The sequence below is a fragment of the Callithrix jacchus genome, chromosome 8 (genome assembly GCF_049354715.1).
Source record: "Callithrix jacchus isolate 240 chromosome 8, calJac240_pri, whole genome shotgun sequence".
NCBI lineage: Eukaryota > Metazoa > Chordata > Mammalia > Primates > Cebidae > Callithrix > Callithrix jacchus.
Genome location: NC_133509.1, coordinates 46,820,574 through 46,846,865, shown reverse-complemented (window position 1 = coordinate 46,846,865; position 26,292 = coordinate 46,820,574). Strand labels below are relative to the sequence as shown.

At 40.5% G+C, this 26,292-nt stretch overlaps 1 protein-coding gene and 1 pseudogene across 1 annotated transcript in view; both read right to left on the bottom strand.

Moving 5' to 3' along the window:
- Window positions 1-1,777: 1,777 nt before the first annotated feature.
- GPR176 (G protein-coupled receptor 176) overlaps window positions 1,778-26,292 on the bottom strand; it is a 138,998-nt gene continuing 114,483 nt past the window's right edge. Inside the window, exons 2-3 of the mRNA XM_002753555.6 lie at window positions 10,061-10,313; window positions 1,778-5,037 (exon numbers count right to left, since the gene is read on the bottom strand). Coding sequence (XP_002753601.1) covers window positions 3,915-5,037; window positions 10,061-10,313 — 1,376 coding nt within the window. The 3' untranslated portion in view covers window positions 1,778-3,914. The remainder of the gene's footprint in view (window positions 5,038-10,060; window positions 10,314-26,292) is intronic.
- On the bottom strand, window positions 15,524-19,882 carry LOC103795644 (cystatin-B pseudogene; annotated as a pseudogene).

The window sequence follows — 26,292 nt, the reverse complement described above, 5'->3', positions numbered from 1 at the left end:
AATGCCTATTTTATTCACAGATTCCCAGGTTATTTACCATAACTAATTTCTCTTTTGGTTACAGCACTCTAATGTGGCACATTAGTTGGGATATAAATCTGTTAGATATTTAGAACTATTTGGGGATAGTGTATCCCCAAATGCTACGGTGTTATCGACATTGTTTGTGGAGACGTTGGTAGACTACACTCTGAAAGCATTAACCCTTCCCCTCCACCAAAATTCCACCTGTAATAAGTTTTTTTTCCTTGTGCATCTTTGATCCAAACTGTAGCAGCAGTGGCATGTGTGCAGCGCCACCTCATCTCTGGGGCAGGTCCGTCCAGAGCCCAGCAGTACCCAGCTGGGATGCAGCAGTGGCTTTTCTCCTTGGATGAATCAGACCGCTGCTCGAACTCCAGAAGTTCATTTAGCCCACTAACTGACTAACTTGCAGCTTCTTTGCTATGGAGGGACCACTTTGAATTTGTGTATCTGTCCTTAGATACGCTATGTACTCTTCTCTGCTCTTACTTCGATACGGTCATTGAGTGCATTCATATTCAGGTATGGCCTACAGGTTTGTGGCCAAGGTGAACCTTCATTTAACATCCTGTTTTTTTCAAGTGAGAATTGTCTGGAGTAAGAAATACTCTGGCTTACACAGTTATTTTTTCTTCAGGGAATCTAATTGTCCCTTGGCATTATGTATTACCCCAAAGTATCATCATTAGGAATATTAATTACTGTTAGAATAACTAGTGAAAAGACCTATAGCTTTCTAAGAATATTCCACAGAAGCTGCTAGGCACTTTATTTTTTATGTAATGTGACAGCACTAACACTGACATAGTTGTACTCTGTGCCAGGCACTGTGTTGAACAGACCATCTCATTTAATCCTAACAGGTGCTCCATGCCTCACTTGGGCTCCTTGAAAACAGACGTTGAGATGAGGGCTTTGTGCAGGTAGTATATTTGGGAGGTGATCCCTGAGGGCATGAATGAGGGATGCAGAAAGTGAGTCAGAGAATGAGAAAGTAGAGTCAATATAAGGATGGATTATTTAAGCACCATGGTGGGCCACAGGGACTTAACTCTGTGTCATGACCTCTTGAGAACTGGACAGAGGCCTCCCACAATTGTCCAGCAGGACAGGAAGCAGGGGTATTTATCCAACAGTTCCCATGCCCCACAGGCCAAGGTTTATTCCCAGACACAGAGAACTCTGCTTGCAGGGAAGTGAGTAGATGCTGCCAGCAACAGCCCACTGTTGACACAGCTATAGTCGTAGGGGAAATATGTGAATGGGGCAACAGAGGCTTCTGACACTATTATTATCCTGCCATTTTACAGAGAGGAAACTGAGGTACATGGGGGTGATTCATCCTCCCAAGGTCATAGGCTGGTCAGTGGTGGGGCCAGGATTTGAACATAGGCAATCTGACCTCAAAGCTCATGGCCCTAACCACTGTGCTCCCGACCTCCCACAGAAGGGATGATGACCGCTGCACTCCAGGCTTCCCTTGTATAGCTCCACCTAGGGATTTGGGTGTCCATCACCAATTCAATCTGGAACTCATCCTGGTGATATCTCTTCGAATGTTGCATTTCCTCCTTATGGAATTTATTTTCTTTTAGTTGCAACGACACAAGAAACTGCTACTGAAATGCCGTGTCTGCATTCATGAGAAAACAAATAAATAAATATATCATCTGAGACCATGTAGGAAGAGATAGGTTCCAACAATATACCACTCGAGGGAGAGGAAAAGGGGAGAAAATATAGCTCATACAACTTTTCTTGAGTTCAGAAACTGCTTTTCAATTTTTTATTAAAATGTTATTCTTCAAAGAGTATAGAAATACACCTGGCAATGACCTGTTAGAAGTCAGCCATCTGCTTCAAACATACATAAGAAACATACCCAACCAGATTCTGCCTCAACAAAATTTATTAAGGTATACATGTACAATATGTTATCAGAACAACACCAAAAGTGGCTACAGTTGACAGATTCTCCTAAAGTGGACACTATTTTCCTACAGATTATTATTCCCTTGATACAAGTTGTAATGACTGAAAATTTTGAAAGATAAGCTTGAAGGGGCCACAGCGTTGACTATCAGAGCAAGGAGCTATAGACGCCATGCACACAGGGCCCAGGAGGCAGCGGAGCCGCAGGAAGGCGTGGCAGACCCGTTTCTGCTGTGAGCAAACAGTGCTGTGAGGAGACCAACACAAAGAGGAAATGGTTCTTCTCCAGGGGAAGGGTCTTTGGGTTCACATTAAGGAAACACAAGACACCACACCCAAGAGAAGAAAGGAAAACAAAACTCCCTACAGAGTCTGGGCTCCCTCCGAGAGATAGGGCCAGTGCGGTCAAAAGAGGGGACTTGTTGAGATGTGGAAGTTTGCTGGTGAGGTTACCCACTTCCCTTCAAGCTTGCTCAAGGCACCAGACTAGCTCCCCTAAGTGCCAAGAGCAAGAATAAAACACCCTAGAGAGAAGAGCAGAGCTGGCACTTGGTTCGTCCTTACTAAGAGTGAAGTGTTATCTGTGGTTCTAATTCAAGCTGGTGAAATCCACCCCAGGGGGGTCCCAAATTGCTTGTGAGGCTGATCAGCTTAGGACACTGCCCTCCCTCTTTTACCCACTCTGGCTCCTACTAAGACAGGGAAGGAGAAAGTGAAGAGCTCATCTGGGCCAGATGTTGCCTTGGCACTCTACAATAATTATTTCTCCCTGCTCTGTTCCTCCTCTGTGTCCAAAATTAAGAGAGAACCACAGTTGTACAAACAGACTGAAAAGGAGACTGGCCACACCTGAGTTCTAGAGTCTTCCTCGGAATGAAACCATCTTTGTCAGATTCTTCCCAACCTCTTGGGCAGAATCACCTTTCCAAACCAGGCCTTTTCAGTTTGATGTTTCCAAAGGACTCAGCTTACACTAACTCCATCTTAAAAATACCTTTTAATTCCAAAAGTTTGCATAAGATGATTTTTTTCAATATACTTGACTCATACTCATTGTTACATAGCACCTTTCATGTGAGATCAAAGGGAAGAGAAAAAACTATCATGCCATCGGCATCCCTCAGTCTATCTTCTCCCCCTGTAAGCTTCTCTCTCATTTGGTGAGAAAACACAATTTAAGGGGAAAGACATAGCAAAGGATTTTCAGTGTTTTGCAACCAACGCTGACCCTGACTGGAGGGTGTAGGTGTATCTCTGAGGCGTTGGTGATGCCAAGGGAAAATCAGAATTATCAAGGACAAAATATCTCCCTTACTCCCAGGCACATCTATTGTCTATCACAGGTGTGGAATCGTCATCCCTTACCTACATCCCAGCGAAAGAGACAAAGGGTATTGGGAGAAACGGTGAGGAGTCATATGACTGGGGCTTCCAGAGAAATGGTGTAAGATGCCAAATCCCTATCTTCTCAATATGTAACATTTGATATGTTTAAGTTAATCCAACAGGCATTTTCTCTGGGGCCACCCTGCTCCATAATTATCTTAGAATTCCCTTAGAGAGTCCTGCTCCCTATGAGCTCTAAAAGTCTTCTCTTTGTGTGTTCTCTGTGGAGCCCAGGGAAGTGAGGCATCCCCAGAAAAATGCACATGGAGTACCCACCTGAAGACCCATTCAAAACTGCCCAGCTCTTGTCCCCACGAGGAATAATATGGACGTCACTAAGGAAATGGATCACTGAGATAGATATATATACTCCCTCAATAAAGAGGACATTGGATTTTACGTAGATTTCCCTATCATTCAAAAGCATCTGGCCCATATTGGAGGAATCAACTCACACTGAGTTGCAAGATCATACAATCATATGGCCACAGTATTCCCACCCTCTGGTGAGAATATTCTAGAGAGTGGGAATATGGAAGCTCTCTGTTGCTTCCAAGAATGTATGATCCTTGCTAGGAATCCACCTTTGGAAAAATGCTCACTTTATTGTTTCTGCTCATCTTCCGCTCCCCCCTGCCTACCTTGGGCACCTTTGTCTGGATCAGCTCTTCTGGGGTGTTACCCAAGGGGGGAAGCAGCCGCTTCTTGCTGTTTCGGGTTTCTGAGAGCCACTGAGGAGGCAACTCAAAAGGCCCAAAGCCAAACTGCAGGGAATACTTATCAGAGAATGTTTCAGATTCCACAGGGGCTGCTGGTGCCACCTGGGATACAGAGTCCACCGTGCCCAGGGGTGGGGCAGAGGGTGCAAACTGTGGCCCTTGCTCTCCCTCCAGGCAGGTGCTAAATATCTCCTTGGCCTGGAAGTCAGCTGAGCCAATGTACTTGGCCTCGCTCTCTTCCTCATCCTCTGTAGGCTTAAAGATCTGCTGCTGCCCAATGTGGAACATCTCCAGGAGCTGGCTGCCCGAACGTATGCTGGGTTCCAGGCTGGCCTCAGCCAGGCCGCTCCCGGTACTGACCACATTACGGCGACTGTACCGGTGGTGTAGTTGCACCAGGGTCCCTATCAAGCACTTGCGTACAGATTTGTTCACAGTAAGAAAAAGAACAGGGTTTGCCAGCAGGGAGACTTTGGGCAGCCAAATGGCAGTGAGCAGCAAAAAGACAGAAGTGTCAGGGACATTGAGCACAGTCTGGTAGATGACCAGGGTGGCGTAGGGCACGCTACACAAGATGAAGACCATCACCATGGAGAGCAGGGTGGCGTGCAGCTCGGCCTCCCTCTGGGAGGCATAGGGGATGGAGATGGTGTTCTGTGGGGTCCGGAGCGCTGCTATGATGACCTTCTTCTTCTGGCTGGCACTCAGGGCCCTTCGGATCAGTATTAAGAAGAGGAACACCACCACCACAGGCACAATGATTGTGGTGATGTTATACACCAGAACGTACACCAGGTGGCCCAAGGAGTTGCTCCAGACTTCAGTGCAGGTGGATGTGGCATAGATGTCGGCCACATTGGTCACTGCAAACACAGGGACGCTGGCCACCACTGCATGGGCCCAGATGTACATCACCAATTCACGGGACTTGGCATCAGATATTTTCCTCTCCAGTGGATAGAGGACTGAATAGTACCTGCAAGATACACACACAAAATTAATTCCACAGAAGATACTTTTTAAATTAGGGGAACCTATATCACCAAAAGTAGGTGAGAGGGAAGAAAGGTCAAGTTCTTTTATTCACCCTAAGACAGAGACACACTGGGGGAATCCAGGAAGCCAGACCTTAAGTTTTGAGGACTTTGCAAGTACAATGAGAAGCATTGCTAGACCAAAAAATAAAAACCTTTCCAAAAGAGCAGAGGAAAGCCTTGTCTTTGTGAATCTCTACAGGAAAACAAGTAAATAATTCCAATTCATAGCTAGCTTTATAGTTTTTGCTACTAGGATGAAATCTCAAAGCGTGTCCTCAATATAAAAGATTTCTCCATCTGCTGTAAAGATATCTACTTTTCAATCTGAGGGTAAAGGGTAATTGGCAAAAATTTTACATGGGCTAAAGAAGCTTTAGGGCAATTTTCAAAGCTACCAACAGAAATAAGTTTGTCTACACACATATCTAAAGCAGATTTATGCCACAGTCTGGATATCATTAGCGATTAAAGCTGTTTAGGGCAGAAGAACCCAGTATGAAGAATGGACTCTGACAAGGTCCTTCCACAAAAATCAATTCGGCTGACAAAAGTTATGTCTTCTCAATAGCCATTGCTCCCATAATAATCACTCAGTAACCCTAAGGGCAATTAATAGCTCCAAAATGCCTGCACATTAGCTTTTTGTTAAAATCAGATGAGACACTGTTTTTCCTTCCAACCTTTAACTTGATCATTCTGTAACCACCTAAACAGAATTCCAAAAGCACACTGTTTCAATATCACCAGTGATTTGAGGGAACTGAGTAAGTCTTCAGACCCTAGAACCATATCTGTCGTAAAAGGGCTGCCACTAGCTGTCAGAGATATAGTCAGTTTCGTCACATTAGCTTGGCCATATCTGTGTAGTCAGTTAATGCTGGGGTTGACCTTACAACCTTAGTGACATCCATTCACTCATAGGGCAAGGTAAGCACACAAGCCTTCCAGTAACAAGTACGTGTGTGTGTGTGTATGTGTGTGTGTGTGTGTGTGTGTTTGTGTGTGTGTGCGCGCGCGATGGAGTCTCACTCTATTGCCCAGGCTCTAGTGCAGTGGCACAATGCAGGCTCACTGCAGCCTCTGCCTGGTTCAAGCCATCACCTCCGAATAGTTCAAGCCATTCTCCTACCTCGGCCCCCCAAGTAGCTGGGATTACAGGTAGGCACCACCAAGCCTGGCTAATTTTTGTATTTTTAGTAGAGACAGAGTTTCGCCATATTGGCCAGGCTCATCTCAAACTCCTGACCTCTCAGTTGATCCATCCGCCTTGACTTCCCAAAGTGCTTGGATTACAGACGTGAGCCACCATGCCCAGCCTCCTGTAACAGGTACTTCTGAGCATCACCTATGCACCAGGTCCTGTGCCAGGCACTGGGTTATAAGAATGAAAAGACACAGGGATGTCTCTAAATTCAACAGGGACAAAGATGCACACACTAACAATTACAAACAAGGAGATGACAGCTCTACTAGAGACAGGCACAAAAGAGGCACAGGCAGCACCTAAAGCCACCTGGGAAAATAGCAAGAGAAGGAGGCACTGTGGTGGAGTCTGGCAGGGGGACCAGCTGAAGGGGAACATTCCAGGCTGAGAGGTGCAAACTCAATAGTGACCATGGACAATCAGGAAAGGAGGGAGCATGGTAAGATGTATTCTAGATTTCTTTCTTGGAGGGGGAAAAAAGAGAAAGAAGTGCATAAGTGATGTATGCTGCCCAGGCTAGAGTGCAGTGGCATGATCTCAGCTCACTGCAACCTCTGCATCCTGGGTTTTAGCAATTCTCCTGCCTCAGCCTCCCGACTAGCTGGGACTACAGGTGCCCACCACCGCACCTGGCTAATTTTTGTATTTTTAGTAGAGACAGGGTTTTGCCATCTTGGCCAGGCTGGTCTTGAAGTCCTGACCTCGTGATCCACACACCTGGGCCTCCCAAAGTGCTGGGATTACAGGTGTGAGCCACCGTGCCCAGCCTGAATATAGTTTTCTAATCACAATACAGTAAATATGTGATGGCCCTACCCCTACACATGAATACATGCTTAGGAGTTCGCTGGCTCTGACTTCCATTTGCTCACAGACATGTAACAAACCCAGGCTTAAGTTAATTTCCAGTCCCGCTATGTGTTGGGGAACAGACTGCAACACAAGCACACAGGCTCACTATAAATCATTTCTTTAGTGTGTGCATCTCTAAAAGGTGACGCAAAAAGTGTAGATGACCTCCCAATTAACTTGCTGACTTGGTGCCATGAAACGAATAGCTTTGAAAGAAGTGAGAGAAAAGACTGACTTTTCTTCTTCAGGTGCACATGCTGATGTGTGCAAGTAATCTGTATTTGTGAATAACAGGAATTTACCAGCCCTGTTTTTCTACTATAAGGACGTGTTCTACTTTTTAAAATTATAGTAAAATTATAATAGTTTTTCTGCTGGAAAGAAAATGAGAATTTCTTACTGTTTTCATATCTCTTTGTCTAAGACCAAGGGCCCAGAAGTAGCCCACAGGGATTACTGCATTGCTTCCAAGTATAACAGCAAACTGTTCAGAATAATGTATTCCTTCTTATTGAATCTTATTTTTTAAAAAAAACCTTTAAGGATTCATAGCAGCATCACTAACAATATCCAAAAAGTAGAAACAACCTAAATATGCATCAACTGGTAAATGGAGAAACAAATTTGGTATACTCCTAAAATTGAATGAATATATTAATTGTCCATAAAAATGAATGAAGTACTGTTACATTCTGCAACATGAACTTTGAAAACATACTAAGTGAAAGAAGCCAGACACAAAAGAACACACATTGCATGACTCCACTTACAATGTAACGTCCAAAAAAAGAAACATAGAAAGAGAGAGTAGATTCATGGTTGCTTAGGTTTGGGGATGGGCATGAGGAGTGACTGCAAGTTTCTTTGTGAGGTAACAGAAATATTTTAAAATTATATTGTGACAATGACTGTACAACTCTATAAATATATTAAAATTCATTGACTTGTATACTTTAAATAAGTAAATTTTATCATATGTAAATTATATCTCAGTCCAGAATATCAAACTGAAGACTTAAGACTTTACCAGGGTAGGTACTCCTGGGGGCAGTCAGGACACTGAACCAAAATGGTCCAACATAAAACGCATTAGCGCACCCACCAGAAGTACTCTTGAGAAAGGACTCTGATTTCACTCTTGTCTTCCACTCCTTGGAAATAAAGCCTTGGGAATAAAGTGTAATAGCACTTTCCAGATATTCGAAAAGCAATGGACAAGACATGCAACATCACCATAAAGCAGGTGTGGCAAATTGGCATCTCAGGGCACACATTCATCTTTCTGAAGGGATTCAGATGACCACATAATACTTTTTGAAAAAAAACTAATTGCCAACATTTTAAAATAATGAAATTCTAGATTTTTTAAATTCCTCTTCTGAAGAAAGAAAAAAGTCCTGCCCACTGAGTTTAGATTCTTCCAAAGCAATTATTAGCAACTGCTGAGCGGCTGATCCCCATGAACAGGAACTCGGACACACGCTTCACGTGCCACAATTGCAACCTGGCCTGTTGTCGCTTGACTTCATCACCTGCCTTGTTTGGCTCCATGAATGGTGAGATTCCAGTCCCTTCTAAAGAACTGGAGTAGCTCCCAGAAGATCTGATGGTAAAATGATTGCAGACAATATATCAAAGGAAGAATGTGCCATCAGAAGGGAAGCCTGAGAAAGAGAGGCAAATATTGGTGCAGCCCATCCTATCACAGGCCATAAATAAATCACTTAATTCTTTCTACTGCTCTGGAATCTGAGGCTCAGAAAGTTTAAGCAACTTTACCCAAAGCCATCCAGCTAGAAAGCTGTGTAGGCAGCACTCAAAGCCAGGCTTATACCATCATCCATTCTCTTAATCACAACTGCTATGACTTCTCCCAGTATGCCGGGGGCTTTGTGTGACTCTGTGTCCCTCCATGCTGATGGCATCAGGTGGCTGAAGAAATCAAGGTCCTTGGCCTGAGAGGCTGAAATGACTCTATAGATGCGTTCTACAATCAATATCCTCACAAGTCATTAAGGTGTTATGTTTTGAATGGACAAAGAGCTCTAAATTTTCAAATTAATCTAAAATGTTCTTAAATTTTAACATAGGATATAGAGTCAGAATAGCCAGCACTTTCCCTTCAGTAATGTTTCCTCTTGTTAATCTTGAAATCAGAAGTACTCACGGACATAAAATACTTTTCAATTCTGGTTTGTTTCCTTAATTCAATTCTCTAGAAGGTATTATCTAACCTGTATTCCTGAAGCACTAGCTAAAAAGGAGAAAGGCAGGAATTCATTGATTACAAGATCTTTACAAACTTTGATAAAATTGATCAAATTATGTAGAATGGCAGTAACTAAGATGTAAGGTTCACTTCCAAATGAACATCCTTTCAAAGAGGATGGGAAGAGAAAACAATCACCCCTGTAATATGAAGCCTTGGAAATACATCCTCCAGAAGAATTCTGGTGTTACCTGGCCAGATCCAAATGGACCATCTAATAATTTGTTAAATAACCACTGAATCATTCCCTTGTTCTTTCAGAGATGTTCCATACTGCATCAAAAACCCCTAATTGCAGAGTTATCAATCAGATGAACAATATACTGCAAATTGCAACACAGATACCACCAATTGCAACCAAGCTGAAGTGACCCTATGATCTCACAGTTCTACCCAGCGTCCTCACCAAGAAACTCCCACCCCCAGGTCTTCTCTCAGTGGTTCTGTTTTCCGTGGCTGTTGCTAAATCAACCTGTCTTTTGTGAGGCATCTGTTTTGGACATTTATTCCCTTTCTGCTGATCACAAGCAGACTAAAAACCAGTATTTGGAATACTGACTACTCATCATTTGCTTCATGATGCCAATATTTTAATATAACTTTTAAAAAAACTTAACTCCTTATTACCTGATCTTACCTGTCCAAAGCAATAGCAGGGAAGCTGAGGATGGTCACAGAGCAGAACACTTTGTGCAAAAATTTGACGACCTTGCAGAAGAGCATGGAGTAGATCCACCAGCAACAGTGAGGACTGGTGCTGAGGGCGATGTCAAAGGGCACGCAGACCAGGCTGGCACAAATCCCTGAGCAGGCCAGGTTTTTAATGAACCTGTTGGTGACAGATTTGAACACGGTTGTGCGGCAAGTTGACCATAACACCATGAAGTTTCCTGCCCAGATATAAAAAATAAAATAAAATAATTTAAATAAAAATTTAAAAACTAAAAAAAGGAAAAAATACAGGTTAAAAAATGTAAAAAAACACATTTGAGAGTTGATTTCAAAATATTTAATTTAAATCCTATTTAAATTAAAATTTAACATAGTATATGATATATTACATAGTCAACTTATGTGAAATTATTAAATCACTTACATATTAATAAGTCTAGGAAAAATTTTAGTGGTGACTTTATTTAATTTTAGACAAAACAATATTATAATGATGGTTTAGTCTCATCAGGGTATAAACAATTTGCTAGTTATTACTTAATCCCAGGCAGTCTGCTCTTATCAAGTTTTCCAATGACCTCCATGTTGCAAACTCTGTGATAGAAATACAATGCCACCCACACAGGTCATCTTAAATTTTCTGATAGCCACATCTTAAAAAAGTAAAGAGAAGCAGGCAAGATTTTAATATTTTTTATTTAACCCAACAGATCCCAAATATTTCAATATATAATGATTACTTTAAAATCACTAATATTTTTTATTCTTGTTTCTATACTAAGTATCCTGTACTAAGCCTCTCCCTATATTAGTCTACCCATTCTGGTAGTTTTCCATCAAAATGCTGATGACTCCCAAATTCATGTCTCAAAGTAGGCTTCTCCTGTCAACTCCAGACTCCTTTTGCCAGATAAGCTTCTGATGCCCCTCTCAATCCCCACCATGTTCCTCAAGGGTTTACCTGATCTGATGCTACCTTCCCTCCTCTCAGATCTTCCCTACCCTGGCTTGCTGGGCTCCAGCCACTCCAACCTTAGTGTTTCCTGAAACATATCAGGGCTAATCCTGCCTCAATGCCTTTGTACACGTTTTTTATACTGCTAAGATGTTGTTCATATGTCTGATTACTTTAAATCCCAGTCTTAGTTTAAATGCTGCCTTGTCAAAAAAAGCCTTCTCTAACCATCGTTTTATTTTAAACACTAACTGCTCCTCCCTCCATTATGCTCCATTATCGTATCTTCTTCATTCTTATCATAATTATTCATTTGTTGACTTGTTATCTCTCCATTTCATGAAGAAAAACCGTGTCAATCTTGTTTATTGTTATAACTCCATGCCTGCTCAAGTATCTGGCAAAGAGTAGGCATGTGATAAATATTTGCTGAAGAAATGAATTTGTAAAATATTTAGACACACAGTAATCGAAAGTTCCTGGGTAAGAGAACTTTCATAGTATGTGTGTCATGTAAGGATATTCTAAGTTGGCAAGCAGTTCCCAAATCTCACCATACATCAGAATGGCTGTACAAGATATACTGAATCACAGAGCATAGGTATGGAACTGGGAAACTGCAACTGAAACAAGCACCTCAGTACAGTCGGCCCCCAGGATATTGATTCTTTTAAACTACTTTTAGACAGAGTCCACAGCCCCACGGCCAGACTCTCACAGGGCACCTGTCCTCGGGTGTGCTGGGCAGCCTGCCAAGGGGTTTTATTAGCATTTACATGCCCATGAATGAGTTGTTTTGAAGCTGTTATTTCTTTAAAACCCAAGACTGCTATAATCACATTTTATCACCGTCTATTTACATGACTCTAGGCAGCATCTAGAGCCTAATCTCTTCTGCTATTAAGAACCTGAGGTTTAAGAATCCTATATTCTCTAAACCTCTGATCTCGCTCTCTCTCTCCTCATTTAAAACTGACTCCTCATTTGGCTCTAAGAACCTGAATTGGGCCAATATGTCAGGAGAGAAGCACCCATACCCAATACCTGATTGGCTACGCATTGAAAAATGAATGTGTGTGTGTATGCGTGTGTGTGAGTGCCCACACAGCAACAAAGCAAGGTAACTATATTTGATTATTTAACCTCATTAGCACTTCAGATTCTCCTTAGTTTTACAAGGCATACTAAGTAAGGATAACTCAGTGTATATTTAAGTAACAAAATTTTCAATCTCTATATACTTTTTGCTTTAGAGGTCATGTTCCAAGTCACCTAATCTCCCCTAGAAATAATCTAAGCTCTGGAACCATTCCCCATCCCTATGCATTCCCATTATACTTTCTAACGTTGAATTGCATGACAATACTCAATGCCATAGCTGTGGACACAGCAATACCATTAGGACATACTCATGGCCCACACAACCAAAAGGAAATAAAAGGTAGAGGGTGAAGACATTGGTACAAGTCTGCCCTCCCTGGGACTGCTGTAACTCTGTCATTAGTCTGTAACTCCAACATTAGTCCATAACTAATGGATACTAGGCTTAAGACCTGAGTGATGAAATAATCTGTACAACAAACACCTATGACACGTTTACCTATGTAACAGACCTGCACATCCTGCATATGTACCCCTGAAATTAAAAGTTAAAAAAACACAAAATGCAAATTAAAATTTCTCTTTCTGTAATATACTTAATAGTCAAAGATAGTTGATGTGGAAGACAAAGACACAGGAATTAACCACGACTCTGACAGGCAGTGCTTAATTGATAATGAAGAACTCTCTCCAACTAAATTTTGCCTCTGCAAAATATTAGCCATGGTTGCCCTTTTTAACTGGTTTATAGGCTTTGCATCTTTGAAAGCAACAATTCGGGCCTGTTAAAGAGACTCGTAACTAAAATTAAAAACATATTCCAAAAGAGCACTGGGAAATAGTATGTGCATCTGAGAATCCTCCTGGGAAAACAGACACATTAGCCCTTTGAAAACTACCAACTTAACAACTGGATTGGCTACAGGTTGGTGTTGGAAAAAAAAAAAAGAAAACTACCAACTTCCCCAAAGACTTAAAGCAGTAAAAAAATCAATGGCCATGCTTTTACAGAAAGGTAACATACCACCCAAAACATTCCAGAAACTGGAACTGGAAAACAGCTAACGCAAACTGGAGGTGATATTAAATTACAAGGAAAAGCCTATGACAGACTGTGCCAAGAGGGAGGCCAAAGTGAATCAACAAGGGTCAGAAAGGCTACAAAGGACCTCTTCCACTCAGTGTACACCTTGTGATGAAAGAGGAAAGTTTAAACAAGTAACAGCAACCCCGTGATAGAAGAAACAAACAAGAGACGACTACTTTGTGGAGACTGGATTTTTAAATGCCTTCTTTGCTTCAATTTGCAGTCCAAAATGTAACCAAGAACAGAGTCTCTTGGGTTAAAAGAATTGCATAAAAGGCATATTAGGAAATGCTTTTAATTAACACACCGGGTAACAACAGGAATGACTTTTAACCTAACTATGCATTTATAAATAAAGTCACTTTCTTACAGACAGCATATATTGGCTCTTGCTTTTTTTGGGGGGGGGGGAAGGAAGGCAGGAAGGGAGGGAAGGAGGATGGTAGGGAGGAAGGAAGGAAGGAAGGGAGGAAGAGGGGAGGGAGGGAGGGAGGAAGGGAAGGGAAGGGAAGGAAGGAAATCAAGCAATGAGAGAGACATTGCTGACCTGGATCTAGAGGTTTACACATTGATTTCTTTTTTTTTTTTTTTGAGAGAAGGAAAGAAAAAAAAAATAATAATAAGTAATGGAGAGGAAGAAAGAGGAAGAGAAAGAGGGAGAGTAAATGGAAATATTGCTTTATTCTGAAAAAAATTTGGTATTAATAATGGCCAATCAATGTTTCATTTAAACCTATGGGTAGGTGTGATGTGGTATTGACAAGAATGTATATTTTGTGTATTTGAAGTGGAGAGCTCTATAAATATTTATTAAGTTTACTTGTTCTGGATCTGAGTTCGAGTCCTTGATATCCTTATTAATTTTCTGTCTCATTGAATCTAAGTTTCTATGTATCTGGGTGTTAGGATCGTTAGCTCTTGTTGTTGCATTGATCCTTTTACCACTATATCTTTGTTGCTTTAAGATCTATTTTATCAGATATCAGAAATGCAACTCCTGCTTTTTATTTATTCATTTATTTTTGCTCTCCATTTGGTTGGTAAATCTTTCTCCATCCCTTTGTTTTGAGTCTTTGTGTATCCTTGCATGTGAAACAGGTCTGGATGTAACCTGCTGTTGGGTTTTGGCTGTGTCTTTTGATTGGGGGATTTAGTCGATTTAAATTTAGGGTTACTGCCATTTGATGTTGACTGGCTGTTTTATCCATTCATTGGTGTAAATTCTTCTTTATGTTGGTGCTCTTTACTTTTTGGGGTATTTTTAGAAAGGCTAATACTGGTTGTTTCTTTCTGTGTGTAATGCTTCTTTCAGAAGCTCTTGTAAAGCAGGCCTGGTGGTAATAAAATCTCTGAGTTCTTGCTTGTTCATAAAAGAGTTTATTTTTCCTTCAGTTGTGAAGCTCAGTTTGGCTGGATATGAAATTCTGGGCTGAAGGTTCTGTTCTTTGAGGATGCTGAATATTGGCCCCCACTCTCTTCTGGCTTGGAGAGTTTCTGCTGAGAGATCTGCTGTTAAGTCTGATAGGCTTGCCTTTGTGGGTAAACTGACCTTTCTCTCTGACTGCCCTTAGTATTTTCTCCTTCGTTTCAACCCTGGTGAATCTAACGATTATGTGCCTTGGGGTTGCTCTTCTTGAGGAATATCTCTGTGGTGTTCTCTGTATTACCTGGGGTTGAATGTTGACCTGCTTTGCTAGTTTAGGAAAATTTTCCTGAATAATATCCTGAAGGGTATTTTCCAGCTTGGATTCATTCTCTCCGTCGCATTCAGGTACATCTATCAAACGTAAATTTGGTCTTTTCACATAGTCCCACATTTCTTGAAGACTTTGCTCATTCCTTTTTATCCTTTTTTCTCTAATCTTTTCTTCACGTTTTATTTCATTAAGTTGGACTTTGACCTCTGATATCCTTTCTTCTACTTGAACAATTCGAGTGTTTAAACCTGTGCATACTTCTCGGAGTTCCTGTATTGTATTCTTCAGGTCCATTAATTCACTCATACTCCTCTCTAAGTTGTCTATTCTCAATAGGATTTCATGAAACCTTTTTTCAAAGTTCCTAGTTTCTTTACGTTGGGCTACAACATGTTCTTTTAACTCACCAAAGTTTTTTTTTTTTTTTTTAAATATGTATTTTATTTTTTGAAAATATTTTGAAAGTAATTAAGATACCTGATTGGAAGGGAGAAAAAATCAACACAATGAAATTTAGGAACAGAAATGCAAGAGCAGCTGCTGCATCCGGCCCCTTCCCCCCGAGGGGCGCAGCCAGGAGATGCTCATTTTATGATCCCAAGTGCACGCTGTGGTCCACGCAGAAATCACTAATTACGAGCCTTCTGGTGGAAGGACCCTGCCCAAAGTCAGGGTCAGAAACAGGACAGCTCATCGTGCTTGGCTTTGTTGGTCTGGTAGTTAGACAAGGTCAAGGGCTTGTTTTCGTGAGGGAGACTTTGGAATACTCACAAGTGGACAAATTCCTCGTCACCGACATGCACCTTGATGAAGTAGTTCGTCCCCGCAACCACCTGGCTCCTGAAGGACACAGCCTCGAACACAGGGAACTTCTTGTTTTCTTTTTCTTCAAGCTGGGACCTCACCTGGTTGGCGATGTTCTGGGTCTTGGCGGTGGCCGGCTGCACGGCGGAGGGCGCCCCGCACATCATCGTGGCGGCAGCAGAAGGACTCAGCGAGGGGACTGCCGAAGTTTGTTATTATCCATTCCTTGAAGAGTGATTCTGTCATCAGGAGGCGCTCTTCTCCATCAAGCCTTGTTCCATTGTTGATGTGGAACTGTGATCATCTTTAGAGGGAGAGGCGTTCTGTCTTTGAGTATTCTCAGCTTTTTTACGCTGGTTTCTTCCCGTCATTGTAAATTTATCCTCCTGTCCTCTTTGAATTTACCAACTTTCAGATCAGGTCTCTTGAGTGGGCGTCCAGGTTGCTAGTTCCCAGGGCCAGAGCAGCAGCGTTAAAACTGATGGTGCTGGCCGGGCGCGGTGGCTCAAGCCTGTAATCCCAGCACTTTGGGAGGCCGAGGCGGGTGGATCACGAGGTCAACAGATTGGAGACCATCTTGGTCAACATGGTGAAACCCCGTCTCTACTAAAATTACAAAAAATTAGCTGGGCACAGTGGTGCGTGCCTGTAATCCCAGCTGCTCGGGAGGCTGAGGCAGGAGAATTGCCTGAACCCAGGAGGCGGAAGTTGCGGTGAGCCGAGATCGTGCCATTGTACTCCAGCCTGGGTAGCAAGAGCGAAACTCCGTCTCAAAAAAAAAAAACAAAAAAAAAAACTGATGGTGCTTTTCTGCCCAGGATTCTCCTGTCTGGCTTCCTTCTTGTGTCCGTAGTAGGCGACTCTGCCTTCCCGGGGCTCCAAACCTCGGTCAGAAGGGGAACCGGTCCCGTTTACTCTGCACCGAGCGCTGCCGGGCCGAGGTGCTGTCACAGCCGCTGAGCTGGGCTCTGGTGTCGTGCTGGGGGCCCTTGTGGGTCCTCCAAACCTGTTTACTCTGCTCCGAGAGGCTGCCGCGCTGAGGTGCCCGTGGAACCGCTGCGCCGGCCACGAGAGTCGCGCCGGCCACGAGAGTCGCACTGGCCACCCGTGTGTTTCCTCCACTGGGGGATCTTCTGCTTCGTGAGCGACCAGAATTTGTCTGAAAGTGTGGTGTCCTCTAGTTCTCTGCGCCTTCCCTGAGAGCTGCAATCCCGGGATGTTAGCGATCGGCCATCTTGGATCTCCTCGGCTCTTGCTTTTTAACTGATCTGACAATCTCCATCTTTTAATTGGTATGTTTAGAATATTTATGTTTTTAATTTTAATTTTAATTTTTTTTCAGAGACAGGATCTCACTATGTTGCACTGGCTGGTCTCAAACTCCTGGGTACAGTGATCCTCACTCACTCTTCCAAGTGGCTGAAACTACAGATGCATGCCACTCTACCCAGCTAGAACATTCACATTTAATAAATTTATTGATAAGATTGGATTAAAACCCACCATCTTGCCAACTGTTTCCTATTTATCCCATCTATTCTTTTTTACTTTTGGTCTTTCTGATTTAGGGTTACAGGTTGAGAATCCCTTATCCAAATTGCTTGAAATCAGAAGTGTTTCAAATTTCAAATGTTTTCAGATTTTGGAATATTTGCATTATATTTGCCATTTGAGTATCTCAAATCCAAAAATCTAAAATGCTTCAATGAGCCTTCAGATTTTGGGGCATTTCAGATTTGTATCCTGATTTAGGATGCTCACAGTGTGACTGAATACATTCATAATTACATTTTATCTCCACTGTCTTTTAATTGGTATATTTAAAATATTTACATTTTTATTGCATACCTTTTACTTTGTGTAAACTCTAAGTTCAATATACATTGCTACAATTTCTTCTTTCAGCAATCATTTAACATTTAGAGTAATTAAAAACAAGAAAAAGTCTTTTACAGTTACCTTCATTTCAGTCATTTCTGGATATCTTCATTTCTTTGTGTAGATACAAGTGTCTGTCTGGTATCATATTCCTTCCACCTAAGGAATGTCCCTGAGTATTTCTTGTAGTATACAGGTATGTTAGTAAAGAATTCCCTCTGTTTTTGGTTGTCTGAAAAATGTCTTTCTTTTTTCTTCATTTTTGAAAGAGTATTCTTGCTGAGGATAATATTCTGAGTTGAGAGGGTTTCTTCCTCCAGCAGTTCAAAGATGTCATTCCATTGTCTTCTGGATTGCACAGTTTCTGCTAATAAGTTTCCTGACTCTTACCTTTGCTTCTCTGTGTATAATGTATCTTTTTTCTCTCTACCTTTTTTCAAGATTTTCTCTCCTTGGTTTTCAGCAGTTTAAATATGATGTGTCTAGGTAGTTAAATATGATGTGTTTAGGTGAGTGAGAGTGTGTGTGTGTGTGTGTGTGTGTGTGTGTGTGTGAGTGTATGCACACACACTGGTTTGGATTATGGTTTGATGTCTTTTATCATCATTTGCATAGCTACATAAAGGCAACAGTGCTTTCATGGTCATGTGCAGATTCATTCTATCTATTGTATATTGATGGGTTTTTTAAACTGTTTCCAGTATTTCATTATTATACAATGCTGAGATCAACATAATTACATATTTAAACTTTGGTCCTAGGAAAGGTGACGTTTGAATAAAAAAAAAATTTTTTTTTTTAAAAAGAAAACTTTGGGAATTGAACTGAATATTTGCTGGGGATAAATTACCAGAGGCAGAATTTCTGGGTTAAACAGCTTGCATGTTTTTAATATATATTACCAAAGGACTCTCCACAAATGGCGTATGAGAAAGTTGGTTTCCCCAGATGCTCACTAAAAGTTCTGCAGCCCCACTAAAATGTTCGCAACTGTGCATGTTTCCTCCATCCTAGGATTTATGTCTTTTTATTTCTATAAAATTTTTATCCATTGCCTTTTTAAATTTTATCCTACCTTTTCCTCTTTATTCTCTTTTTCTAGATTTCTTATTAAACTTATGTTAGGCCCCATTCTATTGATTGTATCTGTAAACCACATTTATATTTGCTATCAATTCATCCTCTTCTGAAAACTGGGTGATGTTTCTCAGGTTTACCTTCCATTTTTAATCCATTCTCAATTCATCTGGAAGTAATCATATCATCCCCTCTTTTATTTAAAATCTGTATTTGCATCCACTTCAAATGGCCTATTCTTTATTCCTAGTGTTCCATTATTTTACTATGGCTTCCATTCCTTCTGTAATCTGTAATTATTTTTTAAATGCTTATGCATTTCTTTCAGATTATTCTGTTGTATCCAGTTCTGGAAGGATTAATTTTGCCACTTGTTGGGTCTGCTTGCTCTCCTTTCTGGTTTTTCTCAGATGGTTCTTAACATTCAATTATGAGCTCACAGTTTTTGGGGGTTGTTTTTCTGTGGGAGGTTATATTCCCCTGACTATAGAAGTGTTCCAAGTGGCGGCCAGAGAATGTAAATTAGTATAGCCATTATGGACAACAGCATGGAGCTTCCTCAAAAAAGTAACAATAGAACAGTCAGATGATTCAGCAATCCCACTACTGGGTATGTATCCAAAGGAAATGAAATCAGGATCTAAAAGAGATACTGCACTCCCATGTCCACTGCAGCATTATTCCCGATCACCAAGATATGGAATCAACTTAAGTGTCTGTCACAGGAGGAATGGATAAATGAACGAATGGTATATATACACAACAGAACACTGCAGCCTTAAAAAGAGGAGGAAATCCTGTCATTTGCAATAACACAGATGAACCTGAAGGAGATTATATTACATGAAATCAGTTAGGCACAGAAAGACAAAGACCACATGATCACATTTACAGGTGGAATCTAAAAAAGCCTGTACTCACAGAAGCAGAGTGTAGAATGGGCTGGCAGTAGGATGAAGTGTTGAGGAGATATTAGTCAAAGGACACAAAATTTCTGTTAGACAGGAGAAATAAGTTCAAGAGGTCTACTGTACAACCTGGTACCTACACTAAACAATGTAGTATATACTTTAAATTGCTTTCGAATATAGATTTTAAGTGTTCTCAGTGCAAATAAAAATGTGAGATAATGCCCATATCAATTAGCTTGATTTAGCCACTCCACATTGTATACGTGTTCAAAATATCATGTTGTATGACACAGATATATACCATTTGTGTCAATGAAAAATATTTTTAAAAAGCAAAAACAAAATAAAGTGTTTCAAATAATTCTTGCAGTAAGTAGCACACAAACATGATACATCTTAATAGAATGCCAATATAAACTAAACACCACACAAGGTTATGAAAATAAAAAAATATATCAATGACCTTTGTACTGTTTCATTAAGAAAAATTAAAAATCTCAAAGTAATGATAACTGCCTGATAATGTTTTAAATCCAATTAGCTAGACAGTTTGACACAACCATGAGATTATTTCATCATTATGAAAAGAGTTTTCTAAAATGTTATCTGGCCAGGGATATGTTACCTGTAATAAAACAATGATTCTAACTATACTTAGTTACTTGCTTAATAAAAAAACAACAACCAGCCAGGTGTGGTGGCTCATGTCTGTAATCCCAGCACTTTGGGAAGCCAAGGCAGGAGGACTTTCAGAGACCAGGTGTTCAAGACCCACCTGGTCAACACAGCAAGACCTCATCTCTACAAAAAATAAAAATAAAAAATAAGAAATGGTGTGATGGCATGTACCTGTAGGCCCAGCCACTTAGGAGGCAGAGGCGGTATGAGCACCTGAGCCCAGGAGTTAGAGGCTAAAGTGAGCTATGATCACACCACAGGACTTCAGCCTTGTTAACAGAGCAGGATCCTGCCTCTAAAAAAAAAAAAAAAAAAAAAAAAAAACTTTGAAAAACATTAATCAATCTACAACATGTTCCCAATAGGTAGCCAGCAAGCACTCTTATGCATTTAGGCTCACAGGATGAGCAACTAAAAATTTTGATCAAGATGGAAAAAAACTATTCCATTTTTTGCCACAATCACTAGAAAGTAATGAAAGCATTCCTGAATATCTGAGGGAATTGCTCTATTTCGTTTAGGTATAATTCAAATGTAATTTCACTATGACACTTCTTTTTGAAGAGTTAGTTTTATATTTATTATTTGTAAATAAATATTGTCAGGGAATAAAAAAAGCGTGAGACTGACAAATTAAATCCATATTAAAGAAAAGCAGAGGTACAAAAGGAACTTGATTGATTCTACCAAAAGTATTCAATGGTGCCCTACTGTCATTAAGAAAAAGACAAGTTTAAACTTCTCAACATCATACAACACCTTTTAAGATACAATCTCTGCCACCCATACACTTACTAACTAACGTTGCAGCATCGTGACCGAATGGCATAATCCTGGAAATCTGAAGGTCGAATTCATGTTTTTCTCTGAGTCTTTAAATCTGCTGCCCAAGCAAAACCTTCAAATAGCATTAGAAAGCGTAAGAGAGACAGCAAGAGAGGGAATGAGGGAAAGAAAAGATAGGAATACAGAACTCTTCAGTGTAGAGAAGTCCATGATAGCTGGAGTGTTCGAAAAGAGGCACCATTAAGCTCTGTGGAGCAGGAGGTATGATGGGGGTCAGGGGAACCAACATTAAGCAACTGAGTTCCTGAGTTCACAATTCCAAAGCAGATAGTTCTAAAAAGTTCTAAATAGCTCTAAAAATGATTCTATCTTACTTTGACTTTTTAACAATATTGTTCTTTAATCTACGTAGATATAATTTTCCAAGTGACCAAAGAGTCAGTGCTGACTAGGTGATAAGAAGTTTTTGAGAGCCAGGAGCAGTGGCTCACGCCTGTAATCCTAGCACTTTGGGAGGCTGAGGTGGGTGGATCACCTGAGATCAGGAGTTCAAGACCAGCCTGGCCATCATGGTGAAACCCCATCTTAAAAAAAAAAAAAAAAAAAAAGAAGAAGTTTTAGATTCAGGGATTTTTGATACTGGTATCGGAAGAATTATGGCCAAAGAATGCAGGGGGAACCAGCTTGTAGCCCTAGAGCTATGCCTGGTGGTTTTCAGTACAATTTGCTCTTCCTCCTAGTCTGACAGTTTGAGCCTTTTCCTCACTAAAGAAGTATCAGTTTGCTGTAACTTATGATTAAACTAATACGTGCCCAACTCGGTTTAAGCTGATTGCTATTGGTATGAGAAAAATATGTTATTTTTGCCACAGTTAATTTGATTCCAGAGGATTTTCCCTGAAATGATTAATAAAGTTCAAATTAAGCAGGAGTTGAATTTTTTTTTTAAGCAGCAGTCAAATTAACTGGAAGAAACTATGTAGTAAGTTCATTAAAATGGCATATTTTAAATAATTACTTTCAATGAAAAGCATCTTAAGAAATATATATCCCCAGTCTAGCCTTGGATGGTTTCTTCTTAGAATACTTGTTCCCAATGAATCATGCAGATAAAATATAAGCAAGATTCGCTTTTATAATATGTAAGAATATATAAAGAAACAACAACAATAGCCTCATCCAGTCAGCTCCTGTGAGGTCACACAATGGATTTTAGGTGAGTCTACGACAAATGCATATATCTTTTAGCAATAATTGTATCCTGAAGGGTAAGGCAAACTGTGTAGCATGATCAAAACAAAACTATTTCAGTGACCACCGTCAAGTCTGCCCCATCCTTGGGGATCTCTCATGGAATTCATAAAGCCCCTGAAATTAGTCCCTCATGTCTTTCAACACACAGCAGGATACATACAGATGCATAAATTAAGAAGAAAAACACAGTAAGGATCTGAATTGATAATTCTTCTCTTTGTCTTTTCAGTGACTTGAATTTTTCCATATATATCAACTGGAAAACTTTCGTGGCTTCACAAGATACTTTCTCTCTTTCCCTCTGGTCACTCACATTAGGTCTATCAACCTCCTTGAGAAGGACATTATTCTCTGAAAAGCTATAGCAAGAAAAGTCTTGAAATCATTGGCCCCACTTAGCTGTGATGGTGTTGAAACACTTTCATAGTAACAGGTTCCACTTCGCTTTCCAGAAGTATGTGGAGAAAACTTCCAGATAAAAGAAAGAAAAGTTTTACCTAACTCTACCCATGGTTAAGCATGCTCCCTTTAGATCGGTATCCAAACAAGCCTTACTTGATGGAGTGGATGTGAAACAGTTCACCATCTTAAATATCTGCCAAACAGGCCATCTTGCTAAGAGGCCCTTGCCTATATTAACTTACTCATGCAATCTTTAAACCCTTGGAAGGCAGGGTCCCTATCTTCTGTATCATTCATACTGCACTTAGGCTCCATGGAGTATGATTATTTCTCCACCTGCCTGAAAAGAGCCTTATCTGAAAACTGTCAACCCTCATTAGCACCAGACATAGTTTTATATCTAGGGGTGCTTCAAAAAGACCTAAATAGGTGAAGAACTTAAAATCTCAAGTTTAATATAACTTAACAGATTATGATTTTTTTTCTGTGTGCTCAGTTTGATATCTACTGATGACAACTACCTTCAACCAACAAGCTGAATGTTTACTGTCTTCCCATTGCCAACACAGTATCAGAGCTACTTAGAGAGATGTATTCAACAATGATACATCATGCTACACTGTAATTAGTCTAGTGAATGTACAGGGAATACTCATGTCCTCTATTCTCCTACTCCCTCTGTCCTAGTAACTATAATTATACAGCCTGAAAGGAAAATTTATGTTGGAAATATTTCCAAAGACCTCAAGGGGAAGGTAATTAGAGGACTAAGAAAGGAAACTGAGCCTGATCCTGCTTCAGTCCACTGGGACCTAGCATAACTCGCATGAGTTAGAGAAATAAGGTTTTGGAAATGAGAGCCTCTTAATCCTTATGATCTGAAACAATCGGACAATGACATTAATTAAAAGCTGAAAATGTCATTCATTTTTCTTTTCTTTTTTTTTTAAATTTTAATTTATTATTTTTTTTAAAGATGCGGCTTCACCATATTGGTCAGGCTGGTCTCGAACTCCTGACCTCAGGTGATCTGCCCACCTCAGCCTCCCAAAGTGCTGGGATTACAGGCGTGAGTCACCGCGCCCGGCATCATTCATTTTTCAATAGCTGAATTTAGGAGGCAAGGCAGGAGAAAAAGGAAAGGCCTGAGGGTAAGGAGCTAGGAATGACATTCCAATTTTTCTAACAGATTTTGGGACACTCTCCCACTACTGAGGAGGTTAAGTATCTCTAGAGCAGAACTCCTGTGTGTCCTTTACCACTTTCTCCTGCTGCAAGGAAAGGAGAAGGCCAGCAGGAGAGGAGTGTTTGTGCAGTTAGGCACTGGGAGAGCCAGAATAAGCAGATGGGGCAAGAGCTGGGATTAGCCAGATCCAGGACAAGGCAGGAGACAGCTGGCCAAGACAGGGAAGGTTCTGGAAGGAAGTGATGGATCTGAAGGTCACAGCAAGGTCAAAAATAGAACACTTAACCTTGCTCTGACCTGAAAGGATGAGTTATAGCACACAGGCCATGAGAGTTAGCCAGCTCAATAAGAAAATGGAATAAATGCTCAAACAGAATGCTGGGAGCCGAGAGCTCTGTAGGAAGGAGGGAGAGGGGCAAAGGAAATGAAATAACCGATTGGCACATTGGTAACAGGGAAGGAGCTTGATAACTGAGACACTCTGGCCTAGACCCAGAATAATATCTATAATAATTCTGGCAGAACATCTATGATTCCTTCTGAGGTAAGAACTAAACCGGCAAAGTGTATGTAAGGGCCTTGCAGATGTAACGTAATTCTGGAAGTACTTGTCTGTAACGAAGTGCATGTGGGTGGGCAGAAACAACACCTTTTGGAAAACAAATCCTAATACTTGCCTTTCTCTCTTTTCTTCTTAGCCCTCCCTCAAGTAAACATGGAGAGAGTGGAAGAGAAGAGGGCTAAAACAGAGAGTAAAACAATAGGGAGAATTATTTCAGTTCCATTTGTCTCTCCATGCTAAGCGCTGTTTTGTTTGTGCATTTCCCAGTGAGTTTAAGCAATGGAGATTTTCTGTGCCTGAATCTTCATTAGTCATGTTGCTGAAAACTGGATAAAAGCTTTCTTTGCTTTGTATCATTTCTAAGATTCATGACAGTGATGGCCACAGTGACACACATACATGAAGGGGAATTTGCCTAACATTTTAGCATTTCATGAATAATCAATTTCCGATTTCTGCATTTTTACTCTAATATTAGTTGATTTGAATAACATTGAGTCATTTGCCATGTAATTTTCCTGCTGGTTCAAAATAATGCAATTCTGAAAATGGGATTAGCCTGTTTAAAGCACTAAGATCAATGAGGAGATGTGACCTCTTATTTTCTCATTATAAAACAAAATGCAGTGGAAAGAATTTTCTATCCTAGGAGAGATCAATTTTTTACTTTGTGAGTTTGTGAAATACTGGCTTTCACAGTGCAGTCAATGTCACTGACTCAATGTGGATGAAGCAAATAAGATAAAAAAATAAAATATGTTCATTTTTATTAAGCCACAGTTTCCATTAGTCTTGCCCTTGGCATTATTCTTATAAAGGTTTAAGTATGTAAATACCATGGCTGAAGACAGATGACTGGCTAATAAGTAATAGCCAATAAATTTTATTATTACCCTAAGTAAGGAAATAAAAGTGAGCATATATGCAAAGATCAGTGACATGCTGCAACTCTTTAAATTACTTTTCCAGTAAAGAACACTAAAATTTTTTAATAGGGGTAAGAAAGTAATATACAATGCCAAACAGATTTTATATATTCATATGGATGGAAGAAACCTGGAAAAGTAATTTATACCTTCCTTGTTTCCAGATAAGATTATTTAAGTCTTGAATAACAGAAAGAAAAGCTATTCTTGCTAACTGTTAAGAGTTCTGGCACAAGCAAATATTGTCAGCCCTTCATCAGCCTCTAAGATGGCCAATGATCTTCACATCCCTATGTGGGCCTCTCCACAAGCCGACTTGTGTAAACAATAGGACATGGAAATGTCCATGAAATTTCCAAGGCTAGGTTTTAAGACATTGCTACTTCTGTCCTAATCTCTTTTGAATCACTTGCTCTGAGGAAAGCCAACTGACATGTCTTGAGGAGCCCCAAGCAGTCCTATGAAGAGGCTCATGTCATAAGGAACTGGGGCCTCCTGCCAAAAGCCACGTGAATGCACCAACTTGGAAGCTGATACTCCAGCTCCACTCGTGCCTTCATGTGGCCACAGCTCTTGCCAACATCTTGATGCAACCTTGTGAGAGACCTTGACCCAGAAATACCCAGCCAAGCTTTTCTTAAATTCCTGATCTACAGAAATTATGAGAGATCATAACTGCTGCTTTAAACTGCTATGTGTTGAGGTCTACCACTCAGACAGTTCGCATGGACTCTTTCATCTTCAGAATGAAAATGATAAAATTTACCTTTTAGGGCTATTGTATTAAATGAGTCAAACACTGCCTCATTCATTACAAGTGTTAAAAAACTATAATATCACATAAGCATTATTATTTGTGAACTTTATTTTACTGATCACCATGTAACTATAAA